General features: G+C 42.2%; 9 protein-coding genes across 10 annotated transcripts; 5 read left to right on the forward strand and 4 right to left on the reverse strand.

The window, feature by feature from the left end:
* Positions 1-3,196: 3,196 nt before the first annotated feature.
* Positions 3,197-5,652, reverse strand: LOC133835229 (T-complex protein 1 subunit delta). The gene is made up of 4 exons (XM_062265177.1): positions 5,516-5,652; positions 4,208-5,000; positions 3,462-4,146; positions 3,197-3,399 (listed from the first exon to the last, which is right to left on the reverse strand). The coding sequence occupies exons 1-4, from the start codon at positions 5,619-5,621 to the stop codon at positions 3,382-3,384; spliced, it is 1,602 nt and encodes a 533-aa protein (XP_062121161.1). The 5' UTR covers positions 5,622-5,652; the 3' UTR covers positions 3,197-3,381.
* On the reverse strand, positions 5,561-6,972 carry LOC133835236 (intraflagellar transport protein 43 homolog). The gene is made up of 5 exons (XM_062265185.1): positions 6,849-6,972; positions 6,529-6,797; positions 6,448-6,471; positions 6,265-6,387; positions 5,561-6,204 (listed from the first exon to the last, which is right to left on the reverse strand). Exons 1-5 carry the CDS (start codon positions 6,885-6,887, stop codon positions 5,928-5,930), a joined length of 732 nt encoding a protein of 243 aa, XP_062121169.1. The 5' UTR covers positions 6,888-6,972; the 3' UTR covers positions 5,561-5,927.
* Positions 6,973-7,177: 205 nt separating this feature from the next.
* LOC133835227 (PRKCA-binding protein) lies at positions 7,178-11,146 on the forward strand. 2 transcript variants are annotated; one of them, XM_062265174.1, is made up of 5 exons: positions 7,225-7,316; positions 7,481-7,558; positions 7,625-7,777; positions 8,676-8,787; positions 9,754-11,146. In XM_062265174.1, exons 1-5 carry the CDS (start codon positions 7,276-7,278, stop codon positions 11,095-11,097), a joined length of 1,728 nt encoding a protein of 575 aa, XP_062121158.1. In that variant the 5' UTR covers positions 7,225-7,275; the 3' UTR covers positions 11,098-11,146. The 2 variants fall into 2 exon arrangements, with proteins under 2 accessions (XP_062121159.1, XP_062121158.1); XM_062265175.1 differs by lacking the exons at positions 7,481-7,558; positions 7,625-7,777 and having other exon boundaries at positions 7,178-7,316.
* On the reverse strand, positions 8,417-9,700 carry LOC133835234 (trichohyalin). The gene has a single exon (XM_062265183.1). It carries the CDS (start codon positions 9,611-9,613, stop codon positions 8,807-8,809), a length of 807 nt encoding a protein of 268 aa, XP_062121167.1. The 5' UTR covers positions 9,614-9,700; the 3' UTR covers positions 8,417-8,806.
* A 218-nt stretch (positions 11,147-11,364) lies between the features above and the next one.
* Positions 11,365-14,052, forward strand: LOC133835225 (ATPase family gene 2 protein homolog A). The gene is made up of 3 exons (XM_062265172.1): positions 11,365-11,866; positions 11,917-12,408; positions 12,516-14,052. Exons 1-3 carry the CDS (start codon positions 11,455-11,457, stop codon positions 14,015-14,017), a joined length of 2,406 nt encoding a protein of 801 aa, XP_062121156.1. The 5' UTR covers positions 11,365-11,454; the 3' UTR covers positions 14,018-14,052.
* Positions 14,053-15,094: 1,042 nt separating this feature from the next.
* LOC133835230 (thiamine transporter 2) lies at positions 15,095-16,873 on the forward strand. The gene is made up of 2 exons (XM_062265179.1): positions 15,095-16,639; positions 16,706-16,873. Exons 1-2 carry the CDS (start codon positions 15,487-15,489, stop codon positions 16,837-16,839), a joined length of 1,287 nt encoding a protein of 428 aa, XP_062121163.1. The 5' UTR covers positions 15,095-15,486; the 3' UTR covers positions 16,840-16,873.
* A 95-nt stretch (positions 16,874-16,968) lies between these two features.
* LOC133835231 (magnesium transporter NIPA2) lies at positions 16,969-19,231 on the forward strand. The gene is given in 4 exon segments (XM_062265180.1): positions 16,969-17,100; positions 17,341-17,559; positions 17,561-17,666; positions 17,724-19,231. Coding segments are annotated over 3 exon segments (1,161 nt in total). The 5' UTR covers positions 16,969-17,100; positions 17,341-17,361; the 3' UTR covers positions 18,581-19,231.
* Positions 19,232-19,244: 13 nt separating this feature from the next.
* On the forward strand, positions 19,245-20,397 carry LOC133835235 (protein D3). Its single transcript, XM_062265184.1, has one exon. It carries the CDS (start codon positions 19,438-19,440, stop codon positions 20,212-20,214), a length of 777 nt encoding a protein of 258 aa, XP_062121168.1. The 5' UTR covers positions 19,245-19,437; the 3' UTR covers positions 20,215-20,397.
* A 531-nt stretch (positions 20,398-20,928) lies between these two features.
* Positions 20,929-24,011, reverse strand: LOC133835224 (GATA zinc finger domain-containing protein 14). Its single transcript, XM_062265171.1, has 3 exons — positions 22,164-24,011; positions 21,161-21,999; positions 20,929-21,099 (listed from the first exon to the last, which is right to left on the reverse strand). The coding sequence occupies exons 1-3, from the start codon at positions 23,842-23,844 to the stop codon at positions 21,022-21,024; spliced, it is 2,598 nt and encodes an 865-aa protein (XP_062121155.1). The 5' UTR covers positions 23,845-24,011; the 3' UTR covers positions 20,929-21,021.
* Positions 24,012-24,274: the final 263 nt, after the last annotated feature.

Genomic DNA, 24,274 nt, shown 5'->3' on the forward strand with positions numbered 1-24,274 from the left:
TGCCCTGCCTGCCTGCCATCCGCCATTCGCCACTTGCCACATGCTCCACTTGCTTCATGCCTGCCCTCAGGTCATTTAACTGGTCAAACAGAAGGCGGGTGCGGTGTTCGATTGGAATTGGGATTAGAGGAATGAAAGCTTGAGGCTATTATTTGTGGCATGCGGCATGTGGCAGGCGCTCAGATCGGCAGTCCAAGATTTGATTTGAGCTCTTTGATAGATTTCACTTGCCTCGACTGCTGCATTTGCAAATTGAATTCCATTTTGAGAAATGTTTCTTACCCTACAAAGCACTCGCTGCCTTCATTTATAACAATTTAATGAAATTTTCCAATGCGTTTTCATAATATATATATATATGTATATAAGTAAGTATATGTTGGGCAACACATGTGTGTGTGTGTAGGTTGCGACCCATTCAAATCATTAATCACACCAGCTGCCAGGGCTAACGAAAATTAAGTTTGTCTCAGGCTATTTTTTTGCAGCCATCAAAAAATGTTTTTCTACTTCTCGGTATAACGCCCACTTGTGCGGAACAAATATACCGCAGAATATTTTTAGAACTTTTAAAAATTTAAAACAGCTATAAAATTAAAGTAGATTAGCAGTTAGCCCTGGGTTGCTATTCGCATATAAATAATATAAAGGATTAAGGAAGCTTAGTATCAATGCAATAGCTAATTGCTTTAACTCTTGCACTCCCGCATGCAGTTTCATGTCAATCAGCTACTTACCACGATCAAAAAGAGCTTCCAAAATAAACCGCAGGTGGCGCTTTCTTTTGCTATTCACTAACACTAATACACTCACACAGAAAAAAAAATTAATGAAGAAAAGGAGCTGCTTAGGACAAAGCGGCAGCGGAGCATTAGTGCCTTTGGCTATAGGCTTTAATTAAATAATAATAAACATTATACATATATAGATCACTACACTGCACTGCACTGCACTTCACTTTATTGGCACGCACTTTAATTTACACTTTAACATACTTGTGATAGACGAGGACATACAAAAAAATGATCTAAAAAAAAACGCACTTAATATATCCGCGACGCAACCGTGAAATTGATTATTAATGCAAATTACGCGACGCGTAAATCGCATTTTTCACTCCGCACAAACACTACAACTTATATTCACTCGATTTTTGACGAAAACAATTAACTAATTTGCATTTGCACAAAAACGAACCGCACTCACGAAAATTTTCACAAAACTGGCGCGCTGGGGCTTTGCATACGAGACAGGAAATACGATATGCACGAGCAGAAAGGAGACAAAAGCCGCGCCAAAATTATGCTGCACCGTGTTGATATATTGTGAATGCATTTCTTGCCCATTTTTGCATATTTTTTAAAGCACACCAATTTGGGCACACTTGAGTTGCGCTTTAGGAGTTGATCAAAAGAGAAAAAGACACAGCGAGTGAGTGTAAATAAATTGCAAGCTTTAATATGAGGAGGAAGGGAAGAAATTGCTGTTGATGGGTGGAAGGGGGAGCATTTTCAGACTACTGCAAATAGAATATGTCTCTGTCTCTGACTGGATGCCAATTGATGTGAGAAAGTGACTGGGAAATTATATGGCAAGCATATGTTAAGTTTCTGCGTGGTTGCTTGCGAATTTGATGCTTTGAATTTCAATTTACTGAGACGGAATCGCACACGAAATGCTGACATTTTGTTGGAGGGAAGGGAGAAGGGGCGCATGACACACCCCTTTTTCTTGACTATAGCCTTTGTTGTTAGCCTGTGAGTTGTGCAAACATTTGGCCAAAACAGAAATAAACCCAATTGAATTACAATGAAAATATGAAATGAGCAACAAAGAAAAGGAAAGAAGCTTTTTTTTTAGTGTGCCAAGCAAATCGCAGAAATTAAGCAAACACAAGCGAACGAAACAAAGAGAAATACATAATGTAGCAAACATACGAATAGAACTCAAGTATTTCTCTTTGGAAGGAAATTGGAAATTGTAAAGTGTGAGACATGTGGCGAGCAAATAACTAGCTGGCAAAAAAGCGCAAATTCAATATTTGCGAATACAAACAAATGCGAATCTCTGGAGGACAACGACGACGACGTCGACGACAATGTCCTGTGACCTGTCCGACCAGCAGCTGTGTCCCAGGGTAAACAAGCCACACAAAATGTGGCAAAGTGCTGCACATGCTGTGGGCCATCAAAATGGAAAATACAAGAAAAGCTGATGGTATTTGGGATTTGTTCAACCACCACCCTAAAAAGTATGCCATAAAAATTAAACAAGGGTGAATTTTAAATGGCCGATTTAAAAATAAAAAATGGCAATTCAAAATGGAAGCTCACATGCAAATTTTATCAGTAATCTCATCCCCAAATCAGAGATACAACCTCCCTCCCGCTGAAGCCAATTAGTTGGAAAAGTTGTGAGCTCAAAAATCAAAGCAACAACCCCGACAATGGAATTTTGGGGCGTGAACTGAAATCAACACCATCATCAGAGTTCATCCTTTTTATTTTTGGGCTTTTTTTGACATGTTTACACATTTAATTAACTTACACGCGCCCAAAACTTCCGGTCAAGACAGAAGAGAAGCACAGCCAAGTGAAAACGAAACCCTTGACGACAACAACAACAAAATGGGGCTAAGAAAACAGCAGGAAAACGGTTCGTCGCTTCTTTTATATTTTGACAATTTGAAACCATTTCAAGTGGTTTAATCATTTAACGCACATCATAAAAATCGCATCAAGTGATTTTTATTTACACGCACACACAACAAAGGAAAGCCAGCAAATAACACCCAAAAACGGAACAAAAATACAAGAAAATGCGACACCAAAGCCCTTTGAAATATTAGCGGCACAAAAATAGCACAAACGAATCAGATAACTGATAAGGCTGCACGGCAAATAAATTAAATTTTGCCATTAAATCTTGTTGTACTAGCTGACAAATTAAACATGAGGTAAATACGCATTTCAAAAGTAGCGCCAAGCAAGGGTGGCAACAGTTTCTCGCGGTCTGGCAACGTCATGCCAAAAGCGTGCGTAACCTGTGAATGTCAAGTCACGCGAAATGCTCGTTAAATTAAATTTGAAAAAGATAAACAAGAGAATTTACCGAGTTAATGTCGATTTTAATACAAAGCAAAATACACATAAATGATTAGGTATTAAATGTAGAAATTAATGTGTAAGGCATAGTATAGTGTGTGTAATGTGAATTTTATTCAATTTGTTGCGGACGTGCAGCCGCATAATGGGATTTGTTTGTTAATGTGTGTGTGTGTGTGTAAGAGTTTTTGGGGATTTTATGAAAATGCACAATAAGTATAGATCTTTTCCAGCGCACGAATACACAGTAGTAGACATTAGGATATCATCTCCCTGCTTAGCTGAAGGTGTTGACCTAAAGAGGAGAAATTCGTTACTTAATATTATATGTTAATATTCTCCAGATCGTTCACTTACGATATCATCGATCTTGAGTATGGAGCGAATGGTCTCCGTAGCCAGCGTGATGGACGAAATGCTGACCAGCAGCGGCTGCACAACATTCTCAGCAAAAATATCTGTGATGGCACCCTTGCGCACATTAATACCAGCGTTCTTCTCGCCCTGCGCATGACGATTACGCAGCTCCGTCACCGTGGCAATGGGATTCAGACCAGCATTCTCAGCCAATGTCGATGGAATGACCTCTAGGGCATCAGCAAATGCACGATAACAGTAGGCATCCACACCCTCCACAGTCTGAGCTGCAGCAGCCAACTGTAGAGCCATCTCAATCTCGGGAGCACCGCCGCCCACAATCTGAGCACGCTTGCGCACCAGGCAACGCACCACACAGAGAGCATCGTGCAGGGAGCGAGCAGCTTCCTCCAGCACCAGTTTGTTGGAGCCACGGCAGATGATGGAGATGGTGCGTCCCATGTTCTGAATGCCTGTGATCTTGACAAACTTGTTGGTGCCGCTGGCGACCTCTTCAACGAGATCGGCGCTGGACAGATTCTCGGCTGTGAAATGATCCAATGAAGCAATAGGGCGACAGTGGAGAGTCTTGCAGACAAACTCAATGTCTTCACGCTCCACATCCTTGACCACGAGACACTTGATCTTGTCCAAGAAATGTTGAGCCAGATCTGAGACAGCATCGCTATAGTAGAAATTAATTTGTTGAGTATTTGCCAAATAGAAAAAGATTATCTCAAGCTTACCGCAAGATCGACTTCTGAACGAGCAGCACATTGCAGCCCGCCTTCTTGATCTGCTTGACGATGTTGAGAATGTAGGAACGCTCCTCCTTGAGCACACGATCCATGGCAGCGTAATCGCTGACAATCACATTGTGATCCATATCGGTTTTGGGTGCCGAAATGCAGAACTGAATCAAACCAATCTTGGCCTTCTCAATGCGCTTGGGTGCATTGGTACCTGCCGAGCGACTGGTGAAGACCAATCCTTGCACCAATTCCGTATCCTCAACGGTGCCGCCAAGACTCTGAATCACCTTGATGTTCTTCAGATCCACAGCGTTTTCCTTACCAGGCTCGGTAACCTTAATCACGGCATCCACGGCAATGGGAGCGAGCAGACTGCTCTGTTGTGACACCACCTTCGAGTTGAGCGATGTGGAAGCGCTCTTGATCAGAGTATCACGATCGTTCAGCTCAATGGGCGTGGACATTTCAGTTAGAATCTCCACAGCCTTGTTGGAACAACGCTGGAACGAATCCGAAATAGCCGTGGGATGCAAACCCTTCTGCAGCAGTTTCTCGCAGGCCTCCAACAGAGCACCAGCAATGACCACCACGGATGTGGTGCCGTCACCAGCCTCCACATCCTGGGCACGGGACAGCTCAACAAGCATCTTGGCAGCGGGATGCAGGACATTCATCTGCTTCAAAATGGTGGCACCATCGTTGGTGATGGACACCTCGCCGTTGGCAGCCTGGATCATTTTGTCCATGCCGCGTGGGCCCAAACTGGTGCGAATAGCATCGGAGACAGCTGTAAGTAATAAACAAGCATTTTTAGCATGTTTTTTCTATGAAGTATATTATAACTATAAATTTAAACACTAACATTACGCTTGTAGCATAAACGAGGGACGGAAAGTCAGAGGGAATAAGCATTAGAGCATGTCTTAAATTTTAAAGCATTATATCAGGGTTTGGTATCTTCCTTTCATTATCTAAGTTGCTTTCTTCTGCCTATTAACAACATTTTAGGATGTCTCTAAGTTATAATAAATGTTCATTAGCTGTTAATTCTCTTTAAATTATAATTTTCTTTACATGCTGCATCACATGAGTCATATTGTGTTGAGTGTCATCCCTAAGAAGTTTCCAGACTGCCGCCGCACAGCCGGCAACTGCTTTTGTTTTTGGCATTATTGTGAGCAAACTCAACTTAACAACAATTAACATGCCTTGCATATTGCAATTTGTTGCTTAAATGAGCAAACTCCATCCATTTTATGTGATGGTTTGTCGTTTTTGCGTATTTATTAAAAGTTTCCTTACCTTTTGCCGCTTGGATGTTCGACAGCCGCACATCGGTTGGCTTGGACTTGTCTTTGAAGGTCTGTGCCTTCGGTTTGATACCAACTGTTTTAGCCTTGGGCGCCATTGATGTGTTAATTATAGAATTCTTACGGATTGGCAATTTTTAAACGCGATTTTCAATGCGATTAACACAGATTAAAAAATGTCTAATATAATGTTTTTCACTGCCCCGTGACGGATAGTGATGAGAAACGTCTGACGATATATTTGTACGATTATACAACACTACTTCTTGTGATTGCTGGTGAATGACAAAACTGGATGGAGAAACAACGTTGACACTAGTTATTTATCGAAAAGTGAATTATTCAAATTGTGATATAAAATATTTATTGCATTTATTAAATTATTTATAGAATATTATAGTCAACTAATATAGTTTAGCTGCCGGCGGTATTTCATCGGGTCCGATTTCTACCTTTTCCGGCACGCCAGAATTTTGGTTTTTATCAGAATTTATTTGAGCTGTGATCTCAGTAAAGAGTTTATCCCATTCCCAGACTTCATCAGGTTCGTCGAGCGCTTCTTGTATCTGCAAACAACGTGTTAATATGGACAAATCAACGTTTTCAATAGCTGTAAAGGCATTCTGCGATAATAAGTCAGAACTCAGCTCCTTAAATGCCACTTCATGGTTAATTGAACCGCTGCAGAAAAGGGGTAAACATTTTAATATTTGTTGATTTCATTGTACTTCAAATACTTACGAGGGAGGCTCCACTATTTCATTTAACAATATCTCATCGCGTACATCATCCAAGTCCGGTATGATGGGTATATCATCTGTAGGAATTGTGCTTGTAGCTGACTTTGAGATCTGAAATCGCTCGCTAAATTTCGATTTTTTGTTAATATATGAAAAGGTTTTAAACATGTTATTTAGTTCTTACTCGTCAAACGAATTCTTCTTTGATCTGTAAATTATATTATATTTATTTTATCTGTAGTACAATAATCTCATTATTACTTACTTTAATCCCTTTAAACCGGAATCAGCCCAACCCCCAGATACTCGTCTAATTGGCGGCCGACTTGAATCAAACTCATTATTATAAGTGCTGGCCGACGTTGCAGTTGTAGTAGGAGGGCTGTTACTGTTAGCATTCTGTATATCCAAGGTTATATCTATTGATATATCCTTGTTAAGCAAGTGTGTTGACGCGGCACTCGAAGTTCCAGCTTGAACTTGATCACTTAATGCATCACGACTCTTTGAACGACGTCCTTTTCTCGCCGTCGTCTATGATATTAACAAAATTAAGTAAACTATATTAATTATATTCACTTTTACCTTTCTAATTGTCATTTTTAATTCTTCAGCCCAATCCATTGCAACCAAAATAAAAGTTGTTTATATTTTTCTGTTGCCTTGGCAACAAGTTGCTGCTCAGTGTGACCGTTAGTAGTTATTCTCTGTGGTTTGGTATATCCCATAAGCGTTAGAACATTTATTATAAAAATGTTGATGTGGTCACACTCGACCATAAACAGCTTTCAAGAAAAAAGCTCGTTTGTTTTTTTAATAAACGAAGAAAAGGAGTTCGCCTAAAAGAAGAATTTATTTATTTAATATAAATGAATTGATAAATTATTTCGGTGGCTACAAAAAACAACGAAGTTTGTTAGCTAAACGCGATAATTGATTGATGCCATCGAAGTTTCTTTTTTCCTCTGAATTGGCCTGGTTTAAAAGTAAAATAATTTAAAAAACTGCTAAAATGTTGACGGACGATGATGACTTTTTCTACGAGGATAAAATGTGAGTAAACTGCCTCTTCAAACATATGTATTTATTAAATTACAAATCTTGTTGAGCGCTCTGTACAATATAATTATTTTTGCAACCGGGTGTTCTTAAAAAAAATCAATAATTATTGGGGTCAACATATTGTACACTTTGTATTTTGGCGCAAACATTGTTAGAGTCAGGCCTCCTAGTGAAACAACTGCTGATCCGGTGCTCATCCAATTAGATGAAAATTGCACGGCTGACTTTGAGGTGTAAGTACTATGGTCAAAGTAGGCGTATTTGTTGACATATTTGACTTCACATCAATTTGTTAAAAGTGCAAAATGCAATGCGGAAACAGCTGTGACTGCGAAGTCCTCACACGACACCTGGCGGGCTGAAAGCGAAACTGCAGTGCTGTGCACTGGCTTCGATCTGGCAACTGAGAGATATGGACAGATGCATAGACAGAAATATGAGTTAGATCGGTTGTAAGTCAAATACGCAGATAGCTCGATATATACATACGTAATTCTTGTAAACTGTAGTGTCTCTCAAAAACTACCAACATAGACCGGAGACTGAGAGAAGCTAATCATTATTAACGTAAACATAGAAGTAACATTAGCTTAAATGGGTTCATTAACTTTAAGGCTCTTAATACGAAAAAAAAACATTTAACATGTGCTACACGAATTTCTTATTTTGTATTGTAATCACCAAATTTGCGATTTATATTGTGCGTTATTTTTTGTGTAGACTTTGTTTAATTTTAATTTACTGAGAATAAAATATGCAGTTTCCTTTTGCCCCTGAAACCCTGCCTAATATATGAGCAATAGATGGCGCCAGCTGGTCATTAAATAATAGTTTAGTAAATATTATTTGTAATAGCCAATTGCGTGAGAAAATATTAATAGAATCTAATTTTTGTAATATACAGAGTACTATAGACAATTGCGTGAGCGAACAAAAATATATCTTTAATTTTTATAATATATATGTATAATACTATTTTATACTATAGACATTTGACTACTATTATAAGGCAATTTAAAAAACAATACAATAAACTAGAACTGCAGCTAGTCTCTTTGATATTATAAAAAAAAGAAAAGTACTTTTTTTCAATTTGTATATAAATATTTAACTTTATTGCAATCGAACTAATGAGTTGGCGCAATCTTATGATATTATCCAAAATGCAGAACTAAAATTAATTAAAATATAATTAATAAGATAGCTATTTAGAAATTTGCACTTTGGATGTGAGTATAGCACGCTTACTACCCCGTTATATCAATGCTCCAAATTAGGTCTAGACAATTGTAATATTATGTATGCAAATCATCGAATTAAACTTTTAATTTTGATCTCTATGCAAATTAGGGGCATGACTGTGACCACGAATGCGGTTGTCATCACCAAGGATCAGAGCAACTTGATTGGCATCAGCATCGGAGGAGGAGCGCCCATGTGTCCATGTCTCTATATAGTACAGGTATTATGTATACTATTTTTTAAGATTTAACTGCTTTTCTAAACATATGCCCTGATTGGCAAGGATTGGGACGTGCCTTGAAGTTTGTTTGATTGCGCAGTATCAAATACTCTTCGCGCCAGCGTTTCGCCCATTCTTCAGCCTGTTTCCGATAGCGCAATTGCTGGTCGTATCTGCTGCGTTCATCGTAGGCTTTGCGACGCTTGCCACGTTCCTCGGACAGCAGATGAAACGGCTGCACCTTGATGAAACTAGGCTGAATGCGTGGTCGAAACGGTGGCTTGCGCCAAGAGTCCAAAGATGCCGATGTCAGCTTGGGACGCTGATGCAAGCTCTGCTGCTTCTGCAATGTTCGCTGCATTTTTTGCTCACGTTTCTTGCGCGCCTCCGCAGAGGTGACGAGCGTCAAAGGCGTCTGCGCTGTGGTCACCTTGTGTTGCGAGACCATTTGACGCACTCGATTGCGATGCTCCCAGCGTTTGTGCAGCTGATTGAAGTTCGGCACTGGATGACTATGAAACTGGCGCAACTTTTCCTGTTCCTCGCTGATCTGTCGCTGCTTTTGCTTTCGATTGCGCTCGTATTTCTGCTGAAACTTGTAGACTTTTGGCGCAGCGACTCGACGACGTGTTTGCACCTTCTTTCTATTGTCCAAACCCGCCTGTTGACGCAAGAGCAGCTCATTTGAATGATTCTCCAGCATAATGGAGCCCAGTCGTTGGCCCAGCCGCTCGCAGCCTGCCAGATCTTTGGCTTTATTATTGGCAGGCTTCTGTGGCTTCAATCCGCAGCCTTTAAAGCCCATGGCCCATTGCAGCACAGTCATGACACAGCTTTAAAACCTTAAACCTTTTTTTTTCAAAATTTTAATAATTTTCTAATTTTGTTGTATCTGAAAAGAGTTGTATACAATGACTATTTACAATTTTAAAATGTAGCTTACTCAGTTTCCATTTGATTTTGCAGGTCTTTGATGGAACTCCTGCGGCACGCGAAGGTTCTCTGCAGTCTGGCGATGAGCTGCTGGCCGTCAACTCAGCCAGCGTCAAGGGAAAAACCAAAGTCGAGGTGGCCAAAATGATACAGACTGCCACCGATGAGGTGACCATACACTATAACAAACTGCACGCAGATCCAGAGCAGGGCAAAACACTTGACATCATATTGAAGAAACTGAAGCATCGCATTGTGGACAATTTGTCAAGCAACACAGCAGATACTTTGGGTCTGTCTCGTGCCATATTGTGCAATGATTCGCTGGTCAAGCGACTGGAGGAGCTGGAGGGCACCGAGTTGATGTACAAAGGTCTCGTGGAGCATGCGCGTCGCATGCTGAAAGCTTACTATGATCTGCTGCAGACGTACAAATCTTTTGGGGATTGCTTCACACAGATCTCGGCACACGAACCGCAGCAACGCGCCTCCGAAGCGTTTCGCACTTTTGGCGAATTCCATCGCTCGCTGGAAAAAGATGGATTAACCATAATCAAGCAGATTAAACCAGTGCTTGCTGATCTAGGCACTTATCTGAATAAAGCCATTCCGGACACGAAGTTAACGGTGCGTCGCTATGCGGATGCCAAGTTTACATATCTCTCGTATTGTCTGAAGGTCAAGGAAATGGATGACGAGGAACATGGCTTTGCAGCGCTACAGGAGCCGCTCTATCGCGTCGAGACGGGCAACTATGAGTATCGTTTGATCCTGCGCTGCCGGCAAGATGCACGCTCCAAGTTTGCCAAACTGCGCACCGATGTACTGGAGAAGATGGAACTGCTGGAATGCAAGCATGCCATGGATCTGAACAAACAGCTGCGCAGCCTGCTCGAAAGTTTGGCGGAACTGCATCGTAGTTTGGTGGAGCGACTGGAATCGTTGCCGCCGCTGTTTCCCATTGAAGTGGACTTTAAGGAGACCGATTTTCAGTATAAGTCCAGCACACTTAAACCACAGGAGCTGGACGATGATGAGATTCAGGCCATGGACAGCGCACGCCAAACAAAAGTTGTCTATGGCATTGATGCAGTGGAGCAGCCAGCGCCCATTATCAATGTGGCGACCAAGGAGACGGTTGCAAATACCACTGAGTCGAGTTGCAACGAAAATGAAACGCTGCTCAAGGAGCTGGGATTACACGACATTGATTTGTTGTCAAATCCGCAGACAATTAGCAATCAAAAGGATTCGATTTCCGCACAAAACGATGGCTACGATTTTGATCTGTTTCTTAATCAGGCAAATGCCACCACGAGCTTAGAACGTGACCTGATGTCGGCAAATGCTTCCGAAACCGATTTACTTTTACAATGAGCTCCTTTCGCTGTTTTTAATGTACAAATAAAATGTGTGTATAAATTAATTGGAAAATTGCTAGTTTTAACGGAAAATACTTAACTTCGAAGTTGTATTGGTAGCTTATTGCTAATTTCGTTAACAATTCGCGGAAACACGCGCTATTAGCTTATTTGTAACTAAAAACCGATTTACTTTAGCTTTCGTTATTTTTATGTATAAATAAGTGTTTAAATTTTTTATAATCAAATTTTCGTTGCTGTAACGCATTTTATTATCGATAACTTTGTTTGCTACTTTTGCCATTCACCTATCTCGCATACGTTCTCAGCTGATTGGCGAAAATGTAAACAAAACGTGATTCGATGTGCCGCCATGCCGCCTAAATCGAGCAACAAGAAAAACCAAGCAACTTGGTATCATTGCGAAAAATGTAACGTGCACATTACGACCAAATCTCGCGATACACACGACCGCATCTGTCCCATTGGCGATGAAGTGCAGAAAGTGGAAGCGGACGCAGAATTTGTACGTAATGGCGTACTCTATACTGCAAGTCTGCTGCAAAAGAACTTTGAGGTGGAATCTCTGAAAGAACTACCAGCCAAATATGCCAATATGCTGATTTTTATATCGGAAGGAGCTATTAAGCTGGCCGAATTCCATATAGGCCAACACGTGGTGATTAGAGCAGCAGCAGTGGACGGCACAGAAGTGGCGCCTTTGGTGCGCATTGTTTGGCCGGTTCCAGAACAGTTCCTGACTACAGTTTTTGCTACAGCAGCAGGTAAGCTAATGATTTTCATTTATAACTACTTGCTCACTGATTCTGTATAGACTACAAACAGAACTGGACATCGCTACGTGGCAAATCGCTGCGCATCTCAGCGCTGGACAGCAGTCAACTCGTTGCTGCAGCGTGCATCAATTTGAGGCAACTTGACGAAAGCGAAGCTAAGCTAGAGCCCGAGCAGCTGCCTGATGTGGCCGCTGTGGTTAAGCGCGAGATTGTCAATCAAATTTATAGCCAAGGCAGCGTTATTCACTTGAACTTCTTCAACAAGCAACTCTCATTCAGCTTGGACAGCTGGCAAGGCATTGAAGAGCAAGCTCTAGAGGATGCCTTGTCACGCCTGAGCCTGGATAAGTCTCAGCAGTTTGTGCAGATTACAAATGTGACCAGAGTGGAGCTGCTAAGCAAGCCAGTGGTTCAAGAAACTCAGCCGGAGCAACGCATTACCAAAGCAAAGATTGGCGGCTTGACGAAACAGCTTCAGTTGGTGGAGGAGAGCATGGACTATGCCCTGGGCTATAAGCCTTTGCCAGCAGGTGAGCAAAGAGCAGATACAAGAATAGGCATACAGAAGTGTACTTTTTAAAATTCTAATATAACGTTTATTTTATACATATATCTAAATAAATCCTATAATTTGCAGGCGTCAAAGTGTCGCGTGGTTTGCTGCTCTACGGCGCCAGCGGCTGTGGCAAATCCCTGGTCCTGGAGGCCATGTGCGCCGCTGCCCAGGAACGTGACCCGCAAGTGCAAATTATACGCATCAATAGCGGTGAAGTCTACAGTAAATTTTTGGGCGAAACAGAGCAAAAGCTGAGCGCATGCTTTGAGCGTGCCTATTCGCATTATCCACGCGCCACATTGATGCTCCTGGAGGATGTGCAGACGCTGTGTCCCAAGCAAGAAAACAGTGATCTAGTGAAGCGCGTTTCGTTGGCGTTTATGGCACTGCTCGATCAGCTAAGTAGCAGTAATCGCAAGGAGGCTCAACGCACTTTTCTACTGGCCACCAGCTCTCAAATCGAGGCACTGCATCCGAGTATAAGACGCGCTGGACGCCTGGACTGTGAGCTGGAATTGGGTGCACCAACACCGCAATCCCGTCGTGAAATATTACAATGCCTGCTGCAGTCGGTGAAGCACAAGCTGAGCGTGGAGGAAATGGAGCAGATTGCCAGCATAACCCATGGTTATGTGGGAGCTGATCTGGCCAATTTAGTTTATGCAGCCACACTAACAGCCCTCAAAGAAGACACACGTCCGTTGGAACTACGCGATCTGCAATCAGCTCTAACACACGTCAAGCCCTCCGCTATGCGAGAGGTGTTAATCGAGAATCCCAACGTGTTGTGGTCTGATATTGGAGGCCAGGCAGCACTTAGATTGACCCTACAACAAGCCATTGAATGGCCGCTGCTGCATGCGGAAAAGTTCAAGCGTTTAGGCATTAAACCTCCACGAGGCGTGCTCATGTTTGGTCCACCAGGCTGCTCCAAAACCATGATTGCCAAGGCGCTGGCCACGGAGAGTAAACTCAACTTTTTATCCATCAAGGGACCCGAGCTGTTCTCCATGTGGGTGGGTGAATCGGAACGTGCAGTGCGTGAAGTGTTTCGCAAGGCACGTCAAGTGGCTCCAGCTATTGTATTCTTCGATGAGATCGATGCCATTGGCGGAGAACGCTCCGAGGGATCCTCTGGAAGTGGTTCGTCGGTCAAGGAACGCGTGCTCACGCAACTGCTGACGGAGTTGGATGGCGTTGAGACGCTGCAGAATGTGACCATTGTGGCCGCAACCAATCGTCCAGATATGATAGACAAGGCGCTGCTTCGTCCTGGACGCATTGATCGTGTCTGCTACGTGGGATTGCCGGAAGCGGATGCAAGGCGTGAAATACTTAAGATCAAGTTGCGTCAGATGCCGTTGGCTGCAGATGTGGAAGTGGACAAACTGGTGGAGCTAACCGAGGGCTATTCGGGTGCCGAGATTCAAGCCGTTTGCCATGAGGCAGCACTAAGCGCATTGGAGCAGAGCTTCGAGGCAGAACACGTGCGGTGGCAACACTTTGAGACAGCGCTGCAAATGGTGCAACCACGCACAAGTCCCGAACTGTTGCGTCTTTATCAGGACTATATGAAAAAGTAGCTAATAAACATTTGATTTGTTTTGCAGCCCAAAAATAGACTTATGATTATATTTGGGAAATTTGAAAGAGTGCAGAGCGCTGATAAGTCCAATTATGCCCGTGATTCAAAGTTGAGAGTACAGCAGGCTCGCGGAAATGTGGACTGATCAATTAGTTCCAGCATAGTATATCATGCTTATATCTCTCTCTATTCATTATGTACGTCAGAAATCAACAGACAATCAATTGCGATAAGATAATCTAGCGAACATAATTACAAAGCCAATATTAATCAGTAAACAGTCTTATTATCTGTCACTATAAATCTGCCACTAGCTGCCAAAGACTACGTCCCATATTGCATATAGTTGGCGATAGTCTCGACTGGCGATTAGAATTGTTCAATCAATGAATGTCACATTGATTTCTTTAAATTAAGAGTGTAGAAATCTAATAGATTGACGTGTTTAGATTGAACGATTGCGGAATACCCTACATTCTGTGGAATGCCTACAGATTTAGGAAGTTAAGTGAAGGAAAGTATCTTAAAGTATCATCATATTTAATAATTCGATTAGGATCATCGTAAAAATCAGTTTTAACTGGGATACCAAATTTATGAATTTTCATAATAACTGATATTTTTGATACATTATAATTTTAATAGCTACTCTTTTCTTTTCACATTAAAATGTTAGTATTCAAATTCCAATTTACTAAATTCATAAGCCACATTTAAAATGTATTATACTTAAAAATCAAGTTCAAATACCTTTTTAAAATTATCCGAAATATCCAATAGCCGATAAATACAGATAAACTAAAGTTATAACATAGAATAACTTCGTCAGCAATTTTAAAATTCCGTTTATTTTACATTATTGTTATGCTACCCTGGCTTAATTCGCATTAAACAATTAAATCAATTGTATTTTACAAGTTCAAATACATTTTGCAAATCGTTCAACTAATTGCCAATAAAACATGCAAACATTTTCGCTATATATACAATAGAGTTAAATATAAATTGATAAATATAGATTCTGCGGCACGAGATCAATCGAAACGTCGTGTACGTAAGATCAATTAATTATTTACAGGGTATAGTGACAACATTGTTTTGTGATTTTTTGTGTCTGTGTGTGTAGAAACATATGTACATACATGTGTGTATTTATCTGAAATGTGTTTTTTATAAGTTAGTAGAAGAGACGTTTATTGCTTAGCTGGGCAATTTACAAGCCCTTCGAGAGAGAAAGCAACAAGTGTTCAGTGTGTGCTTCAGGTTTCGACGGAGAGCAAGTGCGTGGCATGTTGAGTCTGATTGGATTGGATAGCAGTTGATGTCAGGCGCTTGTTGCGATTACGACACCAGACACAGCGGACGCTCTGCTTTGCTTTGCTTTACTTAGCAAAACAACAATCACAGCCATTTCGGTTTGGTTTGCGTCTCTAATTAAGATAAGCTGCACTTTTTGCAACCACAAATATGGACAACTGGCTCAAGATCTCGCTGCTGCTGTGCATGTTCGGCTTCTTTCGTGAGATGCGTCCCTCGGAGTCGTATGTCACCGAATACCTTGCCGGTGACTGGCGTAATCTAACATCGGAGCAAGTCCAGCAAGAGGTCTATCCATTTGGGACGTATTCCGTGCTCGCCCAGCTGGTGATTGTGTTTCTGGTAACGGATTTGCTGCGCTACAAGCCCATCATCATACTCTCCGCCATCACCGGCATCGTGTTGTTCGTCATGCTCCTGTGGACACGCTCGCTGCTGAATCTACAGATTGCACAGGTGTTCTATGGCACGTTCATGGCCTCCGAGGTGGCCTATTACACCTACATCTATGCCAAGGTCGACAGAGAGCACTATCAAGTCGTCACCGGTCATACACGTGCTGCCATCTTGTCTGGCAAATTCCTGGGTGGCGTCTTGGCTCAAGTACTCGTCTCCACCGAGTCGATGAGCTTCCGGGAGCTGCACTTCATCTCGCTGGCCACGCAAATCATCTCGTTGCCGATCTCGCTGCTGTTGCCCAAAGTTCCGCGAAGTTTCTACTTTTATGCCGTGGACAAGGAGACCACCAAGCCACCGGCGATTGCTGGCCAGGAAGAGACACCCAAGTTCTCATTGCGAAACGCTGGACGTTTGCTTTGGTATCATTTGGTGTCTTCCTACACAAATCCCATTGTGCTGATGTGGAGCATTTGGTGGTCCCTGGCCATCTGCGCCCAAGTGCAAGTCATCACTTACATACAGTTCCTGTGGAAGGATCAGGCGCCCAACAATCAGAGCAATTACAACGGAGGCACTGAAGCGATTGCCACACTTCTGGGAGCAGTTGGTGCCATCGTTGCTGGACTGTTGAAGAGTAATAATCACCGGAATCGTTATATGCTCATCAATTCGATTTGTGGCATCGCTTTGGGCGCGCTGTTGCTGCTGGCGGCTCTGTGCAACAATGTCTGGGTGTCGTATGCCGTATATATTGCATTTTGCTCGGTGTTTTATTTTATTGTCACCATTGCGGCGGCAATTGTGGCCGAGAATTTGGTGGACGATAGTTTTGGCCTGGTCTTCGGCATCAATACGCTAGCCGCGCTAATTCTGCAGACCATCCTCACAGTAGTTGTGGTTGCAGGTAAGTTGCCATATATTATTTTACTTGCAAACATTCAAAATGACCATTTGTTTACTTACATTTCAGATACGGGCTTTGGTTTGCCACCCAGAGATCAGTACATTGTGTATGGCAGCTATTTTCTAATTATGTCGGCCATTTATTTGCTGGTCGTTCTGTTCCTAAAAATGTGCTCCAACAAATCTCAAACCGTAGCGTAAATAAAAATAAAGTAACGATCTTTTCTACACAACATATTTCCGCCATTCAGGTCGTGAATTCGATAGCTATGATGGTTTGATAAATATCGAAGCAACTGTGCAGTGGCACTAACTAAGCAGTGTGACCAATTATGGTATTTTTAGCGGCTTTAGTATATTGATGAATTACACTTGCGGCCACATTGCACAACGCTAGCACAAAACAATAACAGCAAACGGGGCGCAAACAAAGTTAGTCGAAGGGCGCTGCAGAAAAGATAAGTAAGTTTATTATGTTAAGTATATGCTATTAAGATAACTACAGCGAAAGATCACAAGTGCGAAGCAGAGAACTCACGTCTGTGTGATTAAACACTTAAGAGGAAGACTTTGTCTTGCGTGTGAGTCATACAGACAGCGAACCTGTTTCAGCTGATTAGAACTGCATAAGTGTGTGTGCGTGTGTGTTGGGAGTATTCGATTGTTTATGTGTGCATTTGTGTGTTTATAATTCTCTTCTAGAGTTGTGGTCGGTACGTTCAAATGAATAGTGAAACCTCATTACTGCTGCAGGCGGGCCAAGTTGCCAATAATGCCGCTGCCGCCGCCTCATCCTCATCCTCCTCCACCGTCTCTGATGCAACCGCTTCGTTAACGGAACCCTACTCCAGCACCGATTATTACATTGGCGTTGGCCTGGCAGTCTCCTCATGTTTCTTCATCGGCTCCAGCTTTATCATAAAAAAAGAAGGCCCTGTTACGTCTCAACCGCCTGGGAGAGGTGCGTGCGGCAGCTGGAGGATTTGGTTATTTGCGCGAATGGATCTGGTGGGCGGGACTGTTGACAAGTAAGTTGATGTCATTAACATTTGCATAGAATGACTCATGTTTTTTTGTACCTACAGTGGGACTCGGCGAGGCGGCTAATTTCGCTGCCTACGCTTTTGCGCCAGCTTCACTTGTGACGCCGTTAGGCGCCTTGAGTGTAATCATCTCGGCTGTGATGGCTTCTAGATTTCTCAATGAGAAACTCAATCTTTTGGGCAAAATTGGCTGCTTTCTGTGCATCATTGGATCAACAATTATTGTGATACACTCGCCCAAGGAGAAGGAAATCGAGGATCTACAAGTGCTCTTCGAAATGTTGCAGGATCCTGTTTTTATACTCTATGTCATCTGCATCTTTGGCTCCAGTGCATTTGTGGCGTGCTTTGTGGCACCGCGTCATGGACATACGAACGTTTGTGTCTACATCTTCTTGTGCTCTGGCATCGGTTCATTGACTGTTATGTCCTGCAAAGCTTTGGGCCTGGCTATTCGGAGTACGATTGCCAGTGGATCGAATGTGTTTGGCACATGGATGCCATGGTTCCTCATTGTGGTTACCGTCACCTTTATTGCCATCCAGATGAATTATTTGAACAAAGCTCTTGACATTTTCAACACTAGCATTGTGACGCCTGTTTATTATGTGATGTTTACGACGCTTGTTATCACGGCATCGGCCATTTTGCTGAAGGAGTTTACGCACATGAAATTCGAGAATATCCTTGGCGATGTCTGCGGATTTTTGACTGTTATAACGGCAGTATTTATGCTCAATGCTTTCAAGGATATTGACATAACGCTAAGCGACGTGCGCGGATTGATGCGTCCCAAAATGCAACGGGTTTCACAGTTCGATGAGGAAGTGCTGGTCAGCACAAATCTAAAGGAGCGTCGCTTCTCATATGGATCAAGCGATGTCTTCCGCAAGGCATGACATAAGCAACGTTATCAAGTTTAGTTGTTTCCCTTGGCGCAAACTTGAATCCCGTTCATTAGCAACGAACAATCCAAAAAGTGCGTGTTTCTTCTCCCTGACTTATACACGCAAGCATATCATGATAGATATCATTCATTGTTCCTTCATCTTTGTTAACCAGACATTCGTTAAATTAAGCCCTAGTTCTACGATTCTTTTTTTAAAAACGATGCAAAAATTGTACATATATAAATGTAATTATATGTTAGTCTGCAAAAGTGACGAATTCTTATACTCTTATATTTATCTTTATTTATACCATCCTTTTAGATCAGTAATGCAATTGACTCTGTGATGCTTCTTAAACCGTCATGTGAAAGTCTGCAAAGGTTACCTTTGTTTCCATAGTAACATCACAATTTACCAAATAGTCACAATAATTATGGAGACAAATTGCAGCTTTAGGTTTTTTTAGCGCAGTACTTCATCTAAACATCAAAATCAAGAGCTTTAATCTAATTGGTTGCGCGCCACATTTTCAAAAATTAAAAACAACTCTGGTTTTTAGTAATAACGATAAAACAATCGAATCTGTCACAACATTAACAAAATTTTTCCAAACTGTTTGTTGAACTCTGTCATCTATTTTTTCATATTTTAAAATTATTTTTAATCCCAAATTGATTGTGCGACTTCAATTATTCAATTTTCAAACGAATAATTCGTAACTCTGGTCGAAAGCGAAAACAAACCTGATTTCGTGTGAATGGCAGGGATACCAAAAAGTCTCGAATATTAAATAAGCGCGAAAGATTATCTAAATACAAGTAAAAACAGATTGTTTCGGATAAATTTGAAAAGATTACGTTTTAAAAATGAATGCTGTACGCTTGGGACCTTTGCGCGATGTGTTTAAACGTTCCTTGTACTCGCCATTAAATCAATTTCTTAGGGCTACCACAATGACAGCAGCTGTCAATTGTTGCCATTCGCCGGCCGCCATTAGAACTGCAGCAACATCAAGTGCAAAGAACAAACGCGCCATATTGCTCTGGGCATTGCCAATTAACATTTCGCTACGTCGCTTGTCAGTTAAACTTCCAATTAGGTGCAGCATGGAGGAACATTGTGTGGTGCCCGATGTCATTGCTAAGGCCCCTCAGCAAACAGCAAGTGTGGAATATGTTGGCCGCATTGTTGTGGAGCCAGGAATGGTTTTAACTCCCACCCAAGTGAAGAGTCAACCCTGTGTTACCTGGAAGGCTGATTCCTCGAAACTCTACACCCTGTGCATGACCGATCCGGATGCACCCAGTCGCAAGGATCCCCAGTTCCGTGAATGGCATCACTGGCTGGTCGGCAACATTCCCGGCAACGATATCAGCAATGGTGAAGTGTTGTCCGCTTATGTGGGCTCTGGACCGCCACCAGAGACGGGCTTGCATCGCTATGTCTTCCTAGTGTACGAGCAGAAGTGCAAGCTGCAATTCGACGAGAAGCGTTTGCCTAACAATAGCGGCGATGGACGCGGTGGCTTCAAGATTGCCAAGTTTGCCGAGAAATACAATTTGGGCGATCCTATTGCTGGCAATTTCTATCAGGCCGAGTATGACGATTATGTGCCCATTCTCTACAAGCAATTGGGTGCCTAAGTGCAAAAGTGGACAAAATTCAATTTGTTTCCCACATCAGAAGCTGTTATTACATAATAAAGATGAGAATCAAATTCTGTTCACATTTTCATGGATAATACATTATTGAATTGTATGAGAAAAAAGACATAAACTCCCCAATAATATTGGCAATAAAATTGCTAGAAGCTGCATTTGAAACGAGTTCTTTTGGTTTATTTTCTCCTTTGAGTTCCTGTTGCCAACCATCTTGGAAATTCCATTTTGGAATCAGCGTTGCCAACTTTATTAAAACTGCATTTCAGTCGAAAATAATTTTCGTGCAGAATAGTCAAATTTTGAGTGCTTCCAAATTACCCAAAATATAAGTGGAAAACACCGCTGGATAGCAGTAAATCTTATCAGTTTACAATGATTATTATCAATCTACGTGATTGTCTGCAGCTGACTTGCAAATATCAGAAAAATGCTGAATACCTTCGTTAAAGGTGTTTTGTAGATAGCCATCTTGAATGAAAACATTTGCGGCACATACTTATAAAATTATTTGTGTTTAAAAAAAAACTATCCAAATAGATAATATAAATTGATGCTTGTAAACAAATTCGCATGAGCTATAGTGTAGCTGCAACTACTAAATTGATGGCTTTAACAATTGAATCACTAATTGAAATTACAGTGCTGGACGGCAAAATATGCCTTATTGGCTAGTGAAAAAACAGTGTCGGGCATAAATTTGTGTATGCATTAAATTTTATTATCAATCTACATTCTTGTTACGTTGTTTATAATCTATATAAAAATGCATACTAGCAGTTGTGAACTTATTTAAGATGATGTCGGGGCTGCCGATTGCAATTCCTCATACTGCTGCTTGTGCTCGGGCCATTCCACTTCGCTGATTGCCTGTAAATATAGAAGAGAAACATTAAATAATGTTCCATAAGTGAGTTAAGTTTTTATTTACCTTCAGTTCGTCGAAGGCCTGCTTGGCCATCCAATGGAACAATGGATTCTTCCAATCGCGGGCAATCGCCTGCAGCTCCTTGACGCCCGTTTCTGTGGACGGCGACGAGGTCTTGGAGATTTTAAGGTACTGTGCCCACAAATAGACCATGCTGCGCATCTTGTAACACCAGAAGTCATTGGGCACAGCGCGTATCATATCCTGCACCTTCTCGCTGTTGGGCATCTTGAGGTTCTCCAGAAAGGTTACATTCATTAATGTAAGTATCGACTTCATGTTGTTGAAATAGTTGTCCGAATTCTTGTCAAGGCCAAAGTGTGCCTGCTTCACAATCACATCCACCACCTGCTCGGTGGTCAGACGAGGTAGATCCGGTAGAAAACAGTTCCTCAAATTGACGCTGCCAAATGTCTCCAACTCCTCTTGTATGGCCTTCTCACACCACTTGTAATCCGTCCACCAAGTAGGCCACGATTTGTATTTCTTTGACTCCTCGACTTGGGTCCATTCGAAGTGCAAACGCTTGCGTATGCGTTTCACCAGCGTGCGTCCAGCATTCTTGCCTTCGGCATCAGTTGCTTCCGGTATGGCTTCGGGGCCATCGAATTCCGCGTCGTCGTCCAACTCCTCGCCGCTTGTACTATAGTTCAGTGACTGTTCGAAGAACATGACAGCATATGATTTATCCTCCGGTTGCGGAAGCGCCACACGATTGCTGTTCACATACGGCAGCTTGATGCCGCCCAGCAGAAAGCCGCGCTTCAGCGCCAGCTTGCGACGCTTGATGTCGGCTTTGGTAAGCGGAGCAGCTGGCTGTGGTGCTGGACGCTTTGGAGCAACTAAAAAAGAGAGTATAAAATTGAGATTAGCCTAATTCCTTGTAATAGATAGATTTGCTCAAGTTAATAGATGAAGTCGCATTGTTTTCAACTGAGCCATAAATTTACTAGCGCCTTAAATTGAAGATGAGGAACCGGTTTTTCCGGAAGTTTCCTTAGCTCACCTTTTGGGTTGACGACAGCTGCTTCTTTCTTGACCTCCTGTTTGGGCTTAACTTGAGTATTTTGGGCGGCTTTGGCTGGCACAGCAGCCTTTGGTTGTGGCGGCTTTTGGCCACCGTTAACATTCTTGGCAACAGCTTGATTAGCTGGCTGTTGTTGCTTGTTATTGTTGCTAGTATTGACGTTCTTCTTGTTGGTCTGCTGCACGACCGGCTTGTTGGTGTTAGTATTCGGCTTGGGTTGATTCTGGTTTTTATTGCCCTGGAATTTAGCAGGGGCTCCACCGGCTCCTTGTCGAGCTGCCACGGGAGCTCCTTGCGGCTTGTTGTTGACTGGCTTGAAGTTTCTGGGTTGCTGCTGCTGTTGTTGTTGCTGCGATCGATTGTTAGCCCAATTGCCAGTTTGAGCTGGGCCGTTGTTAAAGTTGCGATTGTTGCCAGCATTGTTCATGTTATTGTTGTTGTTGTTTCTGTTGCCAGCATTGTTGCGATAGTTTCCGCCACCGCCATTGAAATTACCCTGTCCAAAGCCGTTATTATTGTTGCCAACCTGCCAGTTGGACTGATTGGTCATTAAAGCATTGACGGTCTCATTGATAGCGGCCAACGCTTGGCCACCAATAGGCATATCGCTGTTGTTCTGACCACGGAAATTCTGAGCGTTCGAGAATCCCGAGTCTCCATTGCGTGGTCCATTCTGCTTATTGTTGAAGAACTGCTGTTGTTGTTGATTGTTTTTGTTGTTGTTGTCAAAGTTGTGATTATTCAAATTGGAGCCACGGAAATTGTCATCGAAGCCGCCGCCTCCGCCGCCACCTCCACGATTCTGATTATTCTGATTCTGATATCCAAAATTGTTGGAGCCACCATTATTTAATTGGCGTCCAAAGTTTTCACTGCGATCATTGTTGAATTTGTAATTGTTGCCGCCACCGCCAGAACGTGACGAATTAATCGATTCCTGGCCACGATTAAAGTTATCGCTAAAGTTGTCGGCGCGACGGAATGTATCGTTACGATCGTTGTTGTAAAAACGCTGATTGCCATTGTTGCTATCATTGTTGTTGTTGCTGTTGTTATAGCCCTGATCGTTAATTGAACGCCCCAGGCTCAAATTGCCCAATTGTGGCGGCTGCTGTGGCGGTGGTTGCAACGAACCCCGAAAACTGCTGTAGCCACTAGAAGAATAATCGCCACTGGACGAGCTGCGATTAATATCGCTCATATTGTTGAAACGTTGTTGTTGTTGCTGCTGCTGTTGATCACCCAACGAACGTTGATTCATTTGTCCTCGATAGTTGTTGCTATCGTTAAAGTTGCCAGACGATGAATTGGAGCAGTTTGTGTGATTGCCAAAACGTTGTTGGTTTTGTCCTCCACCACCTCCATAGCCAGAATTATCCGAGGAGCGAGAATAATTATTGGACTGCATATTACCAAATTTGCTATCCATGCTCGCAAAGCGTTGACTATTGTTATTTCCAAAGTTAAAATCGTTACTGCTATTGTTACCATTGTTGTTGTTACTGTTGTTGCTGTTAAAACCATAGTTCATTGACTGCGGACTACGAAAATTGTCATCAATGCCGCCACCGCCGCCGCTGCCGCGAATTGGCGCAAAAGACGGCGCATCATTGACAACTCGCCGCTGTCCAATGCCGTAAGCATTATTCCGATAATCCATATTACTGCACTATATAAACTACACGCGTTTTAATTAACTATTTTAATATTACGTTACGAAAAGCGACGAGAAAAAGCGCCGCTTTTATTTTTTTCGGTTGCGCTTAATTTTTGCGTTGCCGTTCTAAATAATTATATTTTCTCAGTTGATAGACACACACACGCACGCACACAAACACATTCAACCAACCGAGGGTTGGAAAACGAGCTGTCAGTGTAGCGTTGATTCGCGAAGCGAACTAGTTTGCGCTCGTTCAATTGAACTGATACTGAACTAGTTATCTAAACTCGATATAAGTAGTTCATCAAAAAAACAAAATTATTTGCTTTAAAAACTTATAATTTTCATTTTTGTACAAATCAGCATTTATATTGAATAATTAATCATTTAATTAATATCATATTTTGGTAAAATGACTATATGCTTAAAT

Source organism: Drosophila sulfurigaster, chromosome 2L (genome assembly GCF_023558435.1).
Source record: "Drosophila sulfurigaster albostrigata strain 15112-1811.04 chromosome 2L, ASM2355843v2, whole genome shotgun sequence".
NCBI lineage: Eukaryota > Metazoa > Arthropoda > Insecta > Diptera > Drosophilidae > Drosophila > Drosophila sulfurigaster.

Coding starts and splice junctions, on each gene's coding strand:
- LOC133835229 (XM_062265177.1), bottom strand. CDS start 5,621: ATGGCGCCCAAGGCTAAAACAGTTGGTATCAAACCGAAGGCACAGACC. Junction 5,001..5,515: donor GAACATCCAAGCGGCAAAAG/GTAAGGAAACTT, acceptor TATTACTTACAG/CTGTCTCCGATGCTATTCGC. Junction 4,147..4,207: donor GTTCAGAAGTCGATCTTGCG/GTAAGCTTGAGA, acceptor TTTCTACTATAG/CGATGCTGTCTCAGATCTGG.
- LOC133835236 (XM_062265185.1), bottom strand. CDS start 6,887: ATGGATTGGGCTGAAGAATTAAAAATGACAATTAGAAAG. Junction 6,388..6,447: donor AAGAAGAATTCGTTTGACGA/GTAAGAACTAAA, acceptor ATCGAAATTTAG/CGAGCGATTTCAGATCTCAA. Junction 6,205..6,264: donor GAAATAGTGGAGCCTCCCTC/GTAAGTATTTGA, acceptor CCTTTTCTGCAG/CGGTTCAATTAACCATGAAG.
- LOC133835227 (XM_062265174.1), top strand. CDS start 7,276: ATGTTGACGGACGATGATGACTTTTTCTACGAGGATAAAAT. Junction 7,559..7,624: donor TGCACGGCTGACTTTGAGGT/GTAAGTACTATG, acceptor ATTTGTTAAAAG/TGCAAAATGCAATGCGGAAA. Junction 8,788..9,753: donor CATGTCTCTATATAGTACAG/GTATTATGTATA, acceptor TTGATTTTGCAG/GTCTTTGATGGAACTCCTGC.
- LOC133835234 (XM_062265183.1), bottom strand. CDS start 9,613: ATGACTGTGCTGCAATGGGCCATGGGCTTTAAAGGCTGCGGATTGAAG.
- LOC133835225 (XM_062265172.1), top strand. CDS start 11,455: ATGCCGCCTAAATCGAGCAACAAGAAAAACCAAGCAACTTGGTATCAT. Junction 11,867..11,916: donor AGTTTTTGCTACAGCAGCAG/GTAAGCTAATGA, acceptor GATTCTGTATAG/ACTACAAACAGAACTGGACA. Junction 12,409..12,515: donor CTATAAGCCTTTGCCAGCAG/GTGAGCAAAGAG, acceptor TATAATTTGCAG/GCGTCAAAGTGTCGCGTGGT.
- LOC133835230 (XM_062265179.1), top strand. CDS start 15,487: ATGGACAACTGGCTCAAGATCTCGCTGCTGCTGTGCATGTTCGGCTTC. Junction 16,640..16,705: donor CACAGTAGTTGTGGTTGCAG/GTAAGTTGCCAT, acceptor CTTACATTTCAG/ATACGGGCTTTGGTTTGCCA.
- LOC133835235 (XM_062265184.1), top strand. CDS start 19,438: ATGAATGCTGTACGCTTGGGACCTTTGCGCGATGTGTTTAAACGTTCC.
- LOC133835224 (XM_062265171.1), bottom strand. CDS start 23,844: ATGGATTATCGGAATAATGCTTACGGCATTGGACAGCGGCGAGTTGTC. Junction 22,000..22,163: donor AGCTGTCGTCAACCCAAAAG/GTGAGCTAAGGA, acceptor TCTCTTTTTTAG/TTGCTCCAAAGCGTCCAGCA. Junction 21,100..21,160: donor AGGCCTTCGACGAACTGAAG/GTAAATAAAAAC, acceptor CTATATTTACAG/GCAATCAGCGAAGTGGAATG.